The 15,804-nt window shown below is 41.9% G+C and overlaps 1 protein-coding gene across 1 annotated transcript; it reads left to right on the top strand.

Annotated features, from left to right (window-relative positions):
• Positions 1-9,708: 9,708 nt before the first annotated feature.
• Positions 9,709-11,403, top strand: LOC117459878 (coiled-coil domain-containing protein 177-like). The gene has a single exon (XM_034101038.1). The coding sequence runs from the start codon at positions 9,709-9,711 to the stop codon at positions 11,401-11,403; it is 1,695 nt and encodes a 564-aa protein (XP_033956929.1).
• The last annotated feature ends 4,401 nt before the right edge of the window (positions 11,404-15,804 follow it).

The following is a 15,804-nucleotide window of genomic DNA, read 5'->3' as shown; positions in this document are numbered from 1 at the left end:
ACACCTCTTTCTTAAAGGAATGGTATGCTCATGACACTCATTTTTAAATAATTATCATCCGATAAAACAGACCAGTCTCTGCCAGGCTTTTTTTTTCTTTTTTTTAATCCGATGACATTATCAGTGATTTTAAACTGATTATATACCGAAATAACATCAACACTGTGGGCGCCGCCATTTTCCGGACGTGACGTAAACCATGCGTTTGGTTTTCGAAGACACGTTGATCTCCATGTTATTTACTGTAGTTTCTCTCTTCAAATATGCCTCACTGTATCGCGAAATATTACCACAATTCTGATAGGAACAATCCACGGAATGCTCGGTTCCATCTGTTGCCAAAAGGTAAGCGTAAGAAGTACATTCAGAGGCAGTGGCTAGCGAAATGTGGCCGGCCCGAACCGAAAGATTCACAGGCTCATGTATGCAGCAAACATTTCAAATTTCCGGACGACTACTCTGAGAGTATGATGAAACATAACATGGGATTTATGGAACAACCATTACTTAATGGAGATGCAGTACCATCGGTCTTTCTGGTGTCATCACCGACCAGGACACCAGTTCGGCCAGTTGAGAAATCGCCCTCTGCAAGTGTGAAGCGACGGAGGAGCAGAAGTTGTGCTCGGAGTAAGAATAAGGTATGTTATAGCGCATTTCCATTGCAGCGGCTAGCCCCGTTTTAACGTCCTTTAGCGTCCAGGCCAGTTTTTGGTGGCCTTTCCATATAGCGTAGTACCGGCTAGTGTGTATTTCCCCCCAGTTTTTTCCGGCCCCATAAAATCGTGATTCTATGGCCAGGAACAACGAAGCTGAGTATGCTAAACTAGAGAGGGAATCGCTAGCAAGGGTGGTACTACATGCATACATATAGTATCTTATATCATCTTCCCATTATACACATGGATTTCCAAACATTTGGACTACCTATTCCCAAACATTTGGACTACCTATGTTGCAAATGTATTATCTTTTCAATTTACACACGGCATCTATTGCACGTCTGTCCGTCCTGGGAGAGGGATCCCTCCTCTGTTGCTCTCCCTGAGGTTTCTCCCATGTTCCCTTTAAACTGGGGGTTTTCTGCGGAAGTTTTTCCTTGTACGATGTGAGGGTCTAAGGACAGAGGGTGTCGTATTGTCATACTGATATGTATGGTTGAATTCCCCATCCAATCTCTTCACATTGGTCAAAACTTCTTCCTCTGCTGACGAGTCCGAACTTAAATACTCCGCCATGTTTCCGTGTGTTGACAAAGTGAACGCATGGATGACGTCACGACCATCACGTGACTACTGAAAATGGCAAAAATGGCGGCGGCCAGGCGGAATATACAGGTTTTGATAAAAAAGAGCTATAAAATCATTATTTACCGGGGAATATCGCAGATTTCTTCAGGGTATGATTTAAACATAATGTTTCACTAAATACTGAAGTTTGGAATAATTATCTAATGAGTGGACCATTCCTTTAAATAACACACTTGCTCTGCAATAATATGTTTTTTGATATTTCTGTTAGGAAAGGACATGCCTGAGAGACAGGACTGCTTCACCATGTTCTCTTTCTCTGAGGGTCCAGAAGAACATCCAAGAGGGAAAGGAATAGCTGATGTGATGAGATGTAAGAGCAGTACAGGACATTCACTAAGAGACACTTAGGCCCTTTCTCATTTCACTTATTTCCCTCCTCGAGACTTAGTCCCGCCCAGAGCCGGACTGGGACAATAAGTCAGGCCGGGAATTATACACCCAGCCAGGCCACTACCAGTTTTTTGTGCCATTTTGCTGGATTTATTTGTCAATTATTTGTCACAAATAAATGTGATAGCCCTCTAAATCTACTACCCAAAAATAAACATATGGACATGGGTTACTATTTTAAAAAATGTGAAAATCTATTTAGGAACCTATGTGAACATATTTGAAGTGGGGGTGGACCTCAAATCCTATAGGGGGGTCTGGGGTATTTTTTTTTTAAATGTTGGACTTAAATGCATCAATCTGGTGCATTTTGAGGGGGAAATAAAGAGACTACACCCATATGAAACACAACTGTATACATTTAAATAATCATAAAATCATAAAAACATGGCCATAACCAATAACATACCAACCAATATGAAAAAACATTGAAACTTGTTTATTTATTTGTTTTTGGTTCATTTATAGTTGTGAGTGTGTGTGCTCCTGAACCAGCCTCACCTGTCTCCCTCCTCTGCCCCTGCTCCTCGTTGAGGCAGAAGCAAAGACTAGTTTTAGCTCTCAACAAGTTTTAATAGTTTATCTTGCCTTTTTTCACCTAGTTAACATTTATTTTTTTATTATTCATGCTTATTTTACCAATCACTCCCCCCTCAAATGGAAATATGTGTTTACATAAATGGTGACTAAACCGTTTGAGACCCACAGAGATAACTTAGACTAAGTTAACTATCTAAACACTCAGAGAGTCCTTTACCTCACCTGAGCTGTAGTTATCAGTCTCTCAGTCTGACTGGAGAGGACTCTCCCCCCACCTTGTTGTTGAAAAAGCTCCTTATATCCGTTAGCGCAGCTAGCACCAGATGCTAACAACAACAATACACGTAACCGGTGCGCACGCTTTATCTCACTCGCTCGCGCCACACATACACTAACACACACCCTCACGAGCTTGAATGAAACACAGAGACCAATCGAGGGCATTAGTATGATCTGTATGAAAGTGGCCATGTCGGCAGGCCACATCATGTATACAGACAGTCACACTCTGTGAGGCAGAGTCAGACCCACATTTGCGCAGCGTTGCGTTCACAATATATACATTAAAAAAAAGTCCTCAGGCCAGCAGGCCACTTAACAGGCCAGGCCATTGGGAAACCTCCCGGTCCTCCCGATGGCCAGTCCGGGCCTGGTCCCGCCCACAGGAGATGCGATCGGAGGAGCCAAGGAGAGAGGAGGAGAACCGAGGAGAGAGGAGGGGAAGCAGCAAGCGGTTAGAGAAATGAGAACTCCTCTCCTCTGAGCGGTCATCTTAAAGAGACGTCCATTAATGATGACAGAAGGCACAGCAGCCCTCTGTGGATGGACAGATGTGTTCATGACCACTTATATATTTACTTTGATTCATTCACAGTGCGGTATAATGAGACAATAACAGGCTACAGATGCGGACATATACACACACATAGCCTATGTATATATTTATATAAATATATACAATTTCAAAATCAAACGGAGCACTCTCATAATAACGTAACACTATCAGAGACTGGATATACCCAAATAAATGGTGCCAATCTTCAGTCAGATGCATGTGTAACTTAACATTTTCAGTAAGAATAACGGACAAAAGGAGTGCAAATGCAAATACAATTTATTGAAATGTGAAATAAAAGTTATCAAGCATGAACCATCACAATTTTCTTTTAAATAAAAATGAAATAATATACATAAGTTACACTAAATGTTAATCTGTTAATTGATTAAACACATTTTGTCAAATAAAGTGACAGGCTAGGCCTGTGCAGGTGGTAACAGCTATGCCCAGCATGGGCTAAGTTCTGTAGGTGCAGCTGGTGCAGGTCCTCCTCCCTCAGGCCGGGGGCCTGTACTACGAAGCTGGTTCAACCTAACCTGGATATGTTTGAGTTAGCCGGTTGGCCTAATCCAAAACATACGCGCTCTCGCTAAACTGTACTACGACGCGGGTTATCAAGTGAATCGCTCAAGCCAGCCGTGTCCTATCTAGTTAGGTGCGCGTTCACATGAAAGGGGTGGTATTTGGAGCATTCGTCCAATCACAAACATGGAGAAGCATACTGACAGCGCAGCGTCATACTTCCTGAATGAAAAGTGAACTTTAATATTAGACATATGAAGAAGTTAAACTTTAAACATCCATGACTTAAACACTTTATCCAGGATCAAAGCCACAGAGCTGCACCTGCAAGGTGAATACAGCTGGCAAAAGAAAAAGTGTTTGAATGCGTACATTAACAGGTTTATGATATCACTGCCCCGTCTAAAACACGATCTGACTTCAATTACATTTGTCTCGAGTGTTTGCTCAACTTATGTGTTGCTTAAAATAATACCTCTGCATACAGTATGTGACACTGTGAGTGTTGCACGGCCAGATACGGCTCAGCTGACTCAGATAAGGAGATATATGATACATTATGAAGTGATATGCCGCGGACTGTACTTAATGTTACTCTGATCCGGTTACTTATGTTGTGGCAGATATTTAAGTAAGCTTTCTTAACGCTAATGTTATAATAGTCAGATTGCTCTGAAGATGGGAGGTGATATTCTATTAATGTTCACGTTCACACAGTCGGTGATTTTTGCCGGCCGTCTTTCCTGCAACGGCAGCTTTTCTGTATTTCCTTTCTCCTGTAATATGACTTGATCGCTTTAAACTCCGCACCCTGAGCTCTGATTGGTCAGCAGGCGGTGCTTTCACTGAGTTGAGCTCTTTGCCTGCAACCTAACCTGGAGGGTATACTACGAAGCAGGATTTTCGCTTAGCCGGATAAATTCAGGGGAAACTCCGGCTTTCCGGTCATCCGAAGCTGGTTCTCTTTTTAGCAAGCTAGATCTCCATGGTAATATATACTTCATTCAGGAAGTATGACGTTGCGCTGTCAGTGCGCTTCTCCATGTTTGTGATTGGTCAAATGCTCCAAATACCACCCCTTTCATGTGAACGCGCACCTAACTAGATAGGAAACGGCTGGCTTGAGCGATCCACTTGATAACCAGCGTCGTAGTACAGTTTAGCGAGAGCGCGTATGTTTTCGATTAGGCCAACCGGCTAACTCAAACATATCCAGGTTAGGTTGAACCAGGTTCGTAGTATAGGCCCCTGGTCCCGACCAGGTTAGCCGCTAAGCATAAGTTACCATGGAGATCTAGCCTGCTAAAAAGAGAACCAGCTTCGTAGGACCGGAAACCCAGAATTTTCCCTGAATTTAGCCGGCTAAGCGAAAATCCTGTTTCGTAGTATACCCCCCAGGTCCTCCTCGTAGGGAAAGACCCTCAGCCCTCTCTGGCCAAACCAACAGACAGGACGTTCATAAAGCTGAGGTCTCCCCCAAAGTCTCTAATCATCCATCCTGTGAATATGAGAGGGGAACAAATAGTGTAATAGATGCTTTGGACAATAAGAAATATAAAGTTAACTGTTGAGTTGCTCATTTTTTTTAGATTGACAGGGTTTAATAATACAAACAAAAGGAGAGGCACCGTAAAATAAAGATTGGTCTTTCAATAAATTGTGTTGATTTTGTCTTTTGAATTGTTTGTCTAAAGTCAAGTAGAACTGTTACTTATAGTTTGAATGATAGTCTGGTTATAATGTTTGGAGGAGGCATCACAGGTAAGAGCACCATTTGTTGTGTTGAATCCACAACAAATCAGATGTGTGTGTGTATATGTATGTGACTCCACTTCGAGCGATAGAATGACTAACAAAGAACTGCTAACAGAGCACTTATATACTAATAAAGGACTGGCTTATCTAAAGCCAGTTGAGTGGCACTTGAAATGTTTGGCTCTATGAAACCTGATGTTCTTATATGATTCTGTTTTCCTCAAGGTTGTGTCTTCCTGGTCGAATGTACTTATTGTAAGTCGCTTTGGATAAAAGCGTCAGCTAAATGCAATGTAATGTAATATGTATTTATCTACTATTTCTTGTATCATTACTGTCAGTCCAAAACAAGAGATTTTGTTTTAGTAACTTTTTTTTTTTAAAACATTCTCTTTTCCACTACACTATCTTGAATATTTTAGTTTTTACATCACTACATTTATCTAACAGCTTTAACATTGTAAAGGTGTCACTTCGGACTCTGGGTAATTATGACAGCATGTCCTACTATTTTGAGAGTTTGAACAAACCAGACCTTCATCTATTAATGTAGAAAATAGTCAGCACATTAAACCATTATGAAAGTAATCATTAGTTAGCTCATTGTTCAAAATGAGCTCCAACTACAACAGTTAAGTCAACTCGTGCATCGGTAATAATAATAATACAAATTATATAATAGTATAACTTGTGTCGACTTTAAATACTTTAACAACACTTTCCTAATTATACTAGCATACTTTTACTAAAGTAACATTAACATGTTTAAATGCAGGGCTTTTGCAAGAGAGTATTTCATATAGTGTAGCATGGTCTACTTGATTTATCTAACCGAAGTGATCGTTACGTTACTTTGCAAACCGTCACCCCCGACACACACACACATACACACAAAAAGGACACAGTAACGTTGTGATTCACTTCAATTAATGATAACTACGGAGCTTGCTAACAGCAAGGCACAAGGCTACTTCACTCATTTAGCTAGCTAATGTAAGATACAAATGCTGTAGAGCCCTCACTGCTTGTAAAATAAAGAGCACAAACTGACTTCTTACCCGAGCGGCGAGCCCTGCTGTTCTCCGCCATTTTTCTCCCGGGTTGTTGTGATCACATCACTGACAAAGCCGTGCTCTGATAGGCCAGAAGTCGGTTTGATTGCATTAGGGCTCGATTGGTTTTCCTGTCTGAGTAGCCCGGATGATGCTGCATCGCAATTTTGGACATCGAATTTTATACACCGAATTTTTTGACGTAGAATTTTTTTCACTTGAATTTTTGGGATCTGAATTTGAACATTCTAATTTTTTTCACTTGAATTTTTATTTCACATAGGTAAATTCGGAGCAAAAACATTCAGATACATGATTTTCAAAGTAATTATTTTCAATGCTATAAATTCGGTGTCTAATACAATTCAAATACTTCTGTCTCTTGTTTGCTTCCATACACAGACACACTCACAACTATAAATGAACCAAAAATAAATTAATAAACAAGTTTCAGTGTTTTTTTCATATTGGAAATGGTATGTTATTGGTTATGGCCATGATTTTATGATTATTGAAATGTATACAGTTCTGTTTAATATAGGTTTTTCCATAGATCTAGTCTCTTTATTTTCCCCTCAAAATGCACCAGATTGATGCATTTAACTCCAAAATAAGAAATAAAATCTTACCGGGGGGGGGGGGGGGGGGCATGCCCCTGGACCCCCATAGAGGATTTGAGGTCGACCCCCACTAAAAATCACATGGATAGGTTCCTAAATACATTACTTTTTTTAAATAGCAACCCATTTCCATATGTTCATGTGTGGGTAGTATATTTAAACTATAGGGCTATCATTATGGGCCCTGCCTGTACCTGTTCGCTCTGCCATCGCGTGAAGGGTCTGCTAACAAGCGACCAACAGAAAGGTTAATGTTGTTGCACGTCACCTCACCCCCCCCCCCCCCCGCTACCACCACCCCCCCAAGTATATTTCAGATATGTGGGAAACAGATCTGTGGGAAACACTGGCAGTTAATGGACCAGCACCAGAGGTGTTCCCATACACACAGGTGTTGGAGCTGTTCTTCATGAAATCCCAGAAGGATGAAGTGCTCTGACAAACAGTGCCATCTTTGCACAAAATGATTATACAGGAATGAAAAGTCAATAAATAAACATGTTGTTAAAACTTCTTTTTTTTCGGGCAGTTTTGTAAGACAGTTCAAGCTAGGCTATGTTTTGATTACCTATTTCCCGAATTCTTATAGTTTAGAGATAACTTAACTCATTAATTCCAATATTAGATTCTACTCATAATGTGTTAATGGGTGTGGTTTTGCTTGCTCCCAGTCTAAGTCTTATTTCTCTGTATTGCTTTTCAATGTGACTTTTTGCTGCTGATTCATACGCCATACAACCATAATCCAAGTAGATCTCATCAGAGTCCTGAATATGTAATGAGGCTTCTCTATCAGTTCCCCATTGAAATCCAACTACACACCGCATTAAGTTTAATACCTTTTTACATTTAGTCTCTATATTTTCAATATGTTTCTTCCATGTATATTTTTCATCCAACCACGAGCCCAGATATTTAGATACTTTTACTCTTTCCATAGGTGTACTGTAAAGCAAGTTCCTTTTCATTACCTATTTTATTTTTAGTGAGTAGCATATAGTTCAACTTTGTGACGGAAATCTTTAATCCCCAATTGAAAGACCATCTCTCTACGTTTATGATTGCTTTCTATCTAAATATTTAATATATGTACCCCTCTTTCAAATTGTTCCATCATCAGACATTACTGTATGTTCAAAGATGTCGTTTATCATGATAAAGTATAGGGCTGGTTACAATCCTTTGAGGTATTCCATTAAGAATTTCAAATGTTTTTTGATATTTCTGATCCTGCTTTTACTTTAAATGTTCTGTAAAATAGAATAGTTTTTTTTTTGTTCCAACTGATAATTTAATCTGGATACAATCATTTTTTCCATCCATTTACACACAGGTGATGTCAGCGCTGTTGGTCTAGTTCTCTGCATTCTGAAAGTTTCCCTAGTTTAGCAAATGGGAGAATTAATGCTGTCTTCCATTTATAAGGTAATCTACCTTCAAACTATATCTTATTAAAAAGGTTCAACACAATTTCCAAAGCTTATTTTGACAGATGTTTAAACACTGAGTAAGAGTTGATCCTCCCCCGGGGCAGAAACCTTGCTTCAAGCCCTTTTCAGTTCTTTGCATTCCAAATCCATTGTTGATCTAATTTCTTCCGTTTATTCATATATTTTCATAATTTATTATAAATATTTTTTTCCTATGTTTGTGAATTTCATTGAGGTGGTTTCCACTGTGAACATTGGAAAATACATTTCCTAGAAGGTTAGCTTTGTCCCTATCCATCATTGCTAAATTAATGTTGTCTGCAAGAACTGGTATCAAACAGGTATAGTCGTAGGTTTTTATCCATATTCCATACCTGGCCCACACCTCTCTCTCTACCTATTTCTGAACATGTTGTCTCCAGGTGTTCCTTTCTGCTGTTTTGATTATTTTGCATGCTATGGCTCTCTTTCTTTAATATTCTATCAGATTTTCTAGATTCAGATTTTTCCTCAGGTTTATGAGACCTCAATTTCTTTCTTTTACAGTCACTCATTCCACCATGAACCACTTTCTTATTTCCTGTAATCATAGTTTTCGGTATACCTATGGAAGCATTATCATTTCTGTCACCTCAATTGTACATTCAGCTACATTACCATTTCTTTCTAATGTTGCTAAAGAAAAAGTACACCACTCTTTAAGTGTGTCCTATTGAGCCTTTTGAAAACAGCATCTATAGGGGTACTTTCTGGGATATTTTTGTCAGTCTATATTATAGAACAAATAATAGGAAAGTCATCACTACCAATATTATTTTGTATATTTTCCATTAACTTGAACTTGCTATATTTGAAGGAACAATGTTAAATCAATCAAGGCATGACATCTTATTCTTATGAATTCCTATGTTCCTCTGCCATTATTTAAACAGACATGTTCCTTGAATCCATAATTTCTTCAATAACGGTTCTATTGTTATCAGTGTGATCACTTCCCCATAAACTACTGTGAACATTGAAGTTGCCACAACAAACTTCACATTTACTTTTTGAAATGTTGAGCTGCCTCAGTGTGTCACCTACAGCTGAGGTTTAGTAGTGCGCTTGTCTGGAGAGACGCAGCTAATCCCTGCTTGACCTCTCCAAGGGAAAGCCGAAAGCATGCACCTACAGGGGGGATAGCACGGGAGCAGAAACCACTGTTCGCACCTGAAACAATTATCCAGATAATCTAACTATTATTTTATCATGGGGGAGCTGAGGACCACGTCTCCCGGGCTTCGTTTGGACCTGAACAACTTTGACTCTGCAGAAGCGGAGCGGAGTCGCTATATCTTAACGAGTCCCCGCTCATTAGAGTCCTGCACGAGACTCGGTGTCAAACCTGTTGAACTTCTGATCAAATCGCTAAACGAGTTGGTAGCTGACCAGCACCACGTGCCCTATGAGGCCATGAGAGTCATGCACGAATCCTACGAGAAGGAGAGAATGAAGCGTTTACAAATGTGTCGCGAGGAGAGGGAGAGGATTATCCGGGCGGCTGCTGGGGACAGGTGGCCGGGCAGTGACAAAGTGCCGGAAGTGGTGCCTGACTCCAAACTGAAGGATCACTCAAGGGACAGAGACACAATGAGCTGTATCCCGTATGCAGATCTGTGTGTTACAGGGAAATCTGCCAGCAGGTCCTCTTACAGAGAGCCAGACAGGAGCACAGTGTGCAGCGTCAGTCTGGGAGACCTCAGATATACTCCAGCCACTGAGATGAAGCTAGAGAGGCTCACCAGGGACATCAACAAGGAGATGTGTGTCACACTGTCAGAGAAGGATCGCAAGATAGCAGCTCTCATGTTGGTGAAGCACCAGGAGGAGCAGGCCTGCCTGAAGGTCTGTCAGCAGGAGGAGCAGGAGCGACAGGAGGCCCGCAGGCAGCAGGAGGCCCAACGCGCTGAGGCAGAGAAACAGAGGAGGAAGAAACTGAGACGGAGCATGCAGCGCTGGCATGATGATCTGGAGGGCCGCAGGAGACTAAGGGAGCGTAAGGAGAAGGAGAAAGCGGTACAACTGGAGCTGGAGGTGGTGCTGCATGAGGACCGCTGGAGGAGGCAGAAAGAGGAGGTGGATGGACAACACAGGGAGAAAATAGAGGCTGCCCACAGAGAGGCAGAGGGGCGAAAACACTACCAGGAGAAGCTGCTGAGGGAAAGGGAGGAGGTGGAAAAAAGGGAGAGAGAGAGGGAGAGACATGTGGCAGAAGAGAAGAAGCAGAGGGCCAGGAGGAGCAAAGTGTCCCAGGAGAGGGAGGAGAGAAGGAGGCTGCAGGAGGGGAACCGCAGGGAGCTGCTTCGACACATCCTGCTGAAACAGAAGACGGAGCAGCAGGGGGTGGAAGAGGTGGAGCAGATGAGGAGCACGTTTGAGATGAAGATGAGATTATCTTGCGAGAAACATGCCCAGGCTGTGGATGCTCGGGTGAGGGACGTGCAGGAGAGGGCAGCCCGGGAGGAGCTGCAGATTCAGAGAGTGCAGCTGAGGGCCAAGCTGCAGAGCTATCAGGAGCTCACACACAAACAGATCCTGGTTCAGCTGAGTCAGCGTCGCTCGGAGAGAGCCGGGCTGCACGCAGAGGCCCAGCAGAGGAGCAGGGCTGAGGAGGCGCAGCAGCACAACCAACACAGGCAGACCTCCCACCTTAGGCTGAGTGAGAGGAGGCAGAGGGAGGAGGAGGAGGAGAGGAAGGTCACAGAGAGCTGCATCTTCATGAAGGATGTGAGGAGGGAGAGGCTGAGGAGGCAGAGGGAGCAGATTCAGGAGGAGGCGCACAGGCTGGCCCGCGCCTCCTTTCACATGAGGGAGAGGGTGAGGCAGCACACACACAGCCGGACGTTTGATCAGATGGCCCGGGAGGCGCAGCTGACCGCCTCCATGAGCTGCATGAAGATATGAAAGACTCTCCACATCAACTGCCGCTCTCATAGGCTTTGATAGCCTACAGTTCAGGCATTAAATAACAGAATATATAGGAATGTAAAGAGAAACCCCTCCTGCAATCATACATGTGTATTGAGGATGAGCTAAACCCTTATGTGAATGAGTTGGACCTGAGAGTGTTTGTGCTGCACAGGAGCTACAATGGATCATCATGTATCAGAGCTGTAGGGGTTTATTTTTTTTACAGTTTAATTTGATGAAAGTCCCTGAGATTGTGCCATATTTATAAATGTATACGATTTACGATGACATTTAAATATATTTAAAGTTTAGAATAAATCTTTGGAGTTCTGTCTGACCTCGTAGTAACCCCCCATCAGCATAATTAACAATAAAGTTGTGCTCTACTGAAGTGGTATTATTTTGTATTTTGACCCTATGAAATAAAGCTTGTTGTAACCCCCCCATGTCAGGCTGCATATATCTATGGGATGTAAAAACTCAACCAGACTGGTTTTAGCTTTTCAAATATAACCAAATAATGTATAAAAGTCACAACTTGAGAAAAGTATGATACAATATTTGTTCTCTTTATGTTGTATCTTGTGAATCATTTTAGATCCCATTGCTTTAATGTATATCCAGCTTCTCTATAGGAACAAAAACATGCTCTGTGAGCCACAGCACATCATTTTTTGCTTAGCTTATATACTGCACGTGATGGTTTATTGCAGGGTTGCCAACTTTGGGTACCTGGCTGGAGTGAGATTTTGATATCATGGGTTTAATTACACATATGCGCACTAAATGACTGCTATCGTGTCAGTAGCGGGACCTTAGCATATATATATAGATATATATATATATACACAAATACACAATATTGGACACAGAGTATAAAGGGCACAAAGTTTCATTCACTAATGAAAGTCAAACACACTGTTTTATTGTGTGCCTGTCGCGATAAGCAATTCATTGACCTATCGCACGATAAATAAAAATTAACTCGATAAATTGCCATTTACATGAGGATGTGACTAGCAGTTTGAAAGGATGTACTTGAATTATTATTATATATTATCATTATGTCAGTGGTCTAAAATGGTCAAACAACGGTGCCGACAATATTATCGTTTATCGCAATAATTTCCGGGAAAATGTATCCAAAAAAATTAATTATCGTGAGAGGCCTATACATGAAACACATGCATACAAACAAATCTACAGACTTACTCCAAACTGCCAAATATATTAATTAACACACTCACTCTCAAATAGTCTTTGACTCTATTTTGGCCTAGTAGAACAATAAGCAGCACACTTTAACTTTTTTATCATTTCTACTGGATCTCAGATCTGCGCATGCGCAATACGGGTCGGGGATTGACCAACCGGCTCCCACTGCTCTGCTGTCTGTTAACGTTGTTAAAGGTCACATGTCATGGCCATTTCCACTGATCATAATTCTATTGTTGTGGTCTACTAGAATAGATTTATACTGTGCAATTTTCCAAACTCACATTGGTTTCGCATACAGCATCTCTGTAAAGTATGTGTATTCAGCAGTATTCATTCTCTCCACTAAACGGCTCGTTGCAGCTCTTGCCCCCCCCCTCCCTGTGAGCCCAGTGTGCTCCGATTGGTCGGGACCAGTCGGGACGTTGTGAATCGCGCTAAGCTCCGTGGAGGTGTGATTTCCTTGTTTAGCGATACACAGCGAAACACAGCCAAACTCACCCTGAGCACACATAAAGTCACAGCCGAAATAAAAACAATAAGTGTGGCTTGATATTGAGTAAGAAAAAGGTTGATAAACGCTGTGAGAATGGGTCTGCAGAGAGAATTTCGCCGCGATCCCAACTGTCTGTTATCAGCCTGCAGCCAGGGAGGAGAGACAGTGTTGCCAACTCCATAGTAAGGAAAGTAGCTATTGGCTGTCCGAAAATTCGCCAAAAGTCCCTAAATGACGCCATCGCCTAATTTGCATATCATGTAATGGCGGTAAAATAACGTTCCACCCCCTTCAAGGATCAAAACTTGAAACCACCAGAGTAAATCCAGACGACAGTAGATCAGAAATGTCTCGAGAAAAAGTAGAAAGTATAGAAATAGTTTTAGTAGTTTTTAGTAGAAATATCCCTTACAATAAAGGCAGTATAGTATGCCTGTGTTTCATCTCCAATAAATGGCTTCAACCATCAGGGCTCGAGCTTAAGGACGTCCCGTCGTCCCGGGGCCGAAAAAAAATGGTATCCGGGAGGATAAAACATAATTTTGGGACGAATTTGGGACGAGAGTTAAAATAAAAATATCCTGCTAACTCGACTACAAACGGCGATGAAAATGAAACCGACTGCACGTTTTGTGTCGCACACAGTTATTAAACCTCCTTGTCAACATAAACACACACGCACAAAACATTTAGCAACCCGCGAAATACACACACATGTAGCCACTGCTGTGCCGCTGGCTGTCAGCCAGCCGCCCAGCTGGCTGTGCCCGCGTATTCCTGGTCCGCAAATTCACGCTGTCTATGGTCTAGCCAGATTAATATAATATGGCTCTGGGTCTAGCTATGTACTGAGTGTGTGTATTTCGCGGGTTGAGTGATGTACAATGACAATGGCATCCCGTGGAGGAATTCTGAAATGTTTTACCGTTACATCACAAAAACGCACAGCAGAACCAGACCCTGGAGCGCCGGCCTCTTTATTTACTTACTCCTCTTCATCCCCTATGAGTAATAAGGCTGAGATGAGAACCCTCCATCGTATTTAGTCCTTAGCAATATGCTGCGCCTCTCCCCATGTAGGAATGGGTACCGAGCCCCGGTATTAAACGGGCCCCGGGCCGGAATTATTAAAGACAGTGGTAACGTTAAGCTCCGACGTTATCAAACTTTTTATCGGTACAGGAGACATTTAAAAAATATATGTCATATGTATTATTGCTACATACACATTATATCGCAGTTTTAGTTTCACCAACTCCGTTTCTAATATGCAATAAGACTACAACATGCGTCTATGATGTATTTTCGAGTTTTCCAATCCAGATGAGATCTCTCTCTCGTCTGTGTGCGAGGGGGCGGGGCCGTTTGTAAAGGTCTCCTGACTGTGTTACAGACTGTCATCCTGGTTAGTGGTTACTCTGGGTTCTGTCTTCAGGACACAGTGTTGGATTTTTTTTGATAATTGGATGGGACTTGATTGGATTCAATATTAGAGTAACTTTCTCGTTTGTGTGTTTGTTTAAATATATTTGGCCTTTGTTTATGTGATTGAATGATTTACTAAAATAAAAAGGTTGATGAATTATCATCTAATGATTTGTATGATGTTTTATGTATGTTAAAGGTCACTTTGAATGATTTTAACTAATGATAATGTCGAAAAAAAAGGAAAAAAAATTCGGGACGGTCCACATTAATTTCGGGACGGCTTGGATTGTATTTCGGGACGGTTCCGGGAGGATAGGGAAAAAAGTTAGTCGAGAGCCCTGCAACCATCCTTTAAACTCAGGGTTTGATTCTCACTACTTTATGTACTTTTGTGAATAAAGTTTAAACTGTGACACGATGACCTACGTGGATGTTTAGCTTGTCACAGAGAGGCACACACACAGTGGACGAGGTGATTAAGTGACTGAAGCTGTCTCGACGCGGGAGAGTGTGGCTGTCTCCTCTCTGCTCTGACTGCAGCTGAGCTGCTGCGGGAGGCAACTGTGAGTACTATGGGAGGGCTGAGGGGCTCACAGCAGCTCGTTAACTGCAGAACAATACGTGAGTCTCCAAACACCAGAAAAGTCCCTAATAACACCATTATAAGTTGTTAGATCAGTCGTTAGTCGCTTTTGACAAAAATAAGTAGCCGGAGGGTTTGGAAAGCCGCCAAATTTAACGACAAATTCGCCAAGTTAGCAACACTGAGGAGAGATCAGCAGAGCTGCATGCACTGAGTGTGTGACGATTGAAGAAGTCTGTGGATTGGTCAATTTGGACCAATCAGCGGGGGCTTAACGTAACGGCTCCGTGGAAGTAACGTAACGGCTCCACGGATTGGTCCATTTCGTTCCGGGGACGACATGACCAGGGCCGGCCCTCGGCATAGGCAGTATAGGCGAATGCTAAGGGCGCATCAACCCATAGGGGGCGCCGAAAATTGAAGAAAAAAAAAGTTAGAAATTAAAAAAATTTGATTTCATAACAACACAATTTCCCGATTTTGGATCAACAAAGTACATCTTATTATCTTATACTAACAGAACTACGCCTATATTTCGTACAGCACCCATAAACTATGGCACACCCCCCCCCCCCAAAAATCAAGTTGAACTGCCCCAGTCCCAGTAAAAACCAAAGGTTTTAGTGAAATTGTTTTTTTTTTGAAATAATGGTTTTAGTGTGCAATTATAGGT

The sequence above is a fragment of the Pseudochaenichthys georgianus genome, chromosome 15, assembly GCF_902827115.2.
Source record: "Pseudochaenichthys georgianus chromosome 15, fPseGeo1.2, whole genome shotgun sequence".
Classification (NCBI taxonomy): Eukaryota; Metazoa; Chordata; class Actinopteri; order Perciformes; family Channichthyidae; genus Pseudochaenichthys; species Pseudochaenichthys georgianus.
The sequence above is the reverse complement of the archived record's forward strand: the minus strand, read 5'-3'. Positions and strand labels throughout refer to the sequence as shown.

What these genes read in the sequence shown, in the direction of transcription:
- LOC117459878 (XM_034101038.1), top strand. Translation starts at nt 9,709, where the DNA reads ATGGGGGAGCTGAGGACCACGTCTCCCGGGCTTCGTTTGGACCTGAAC.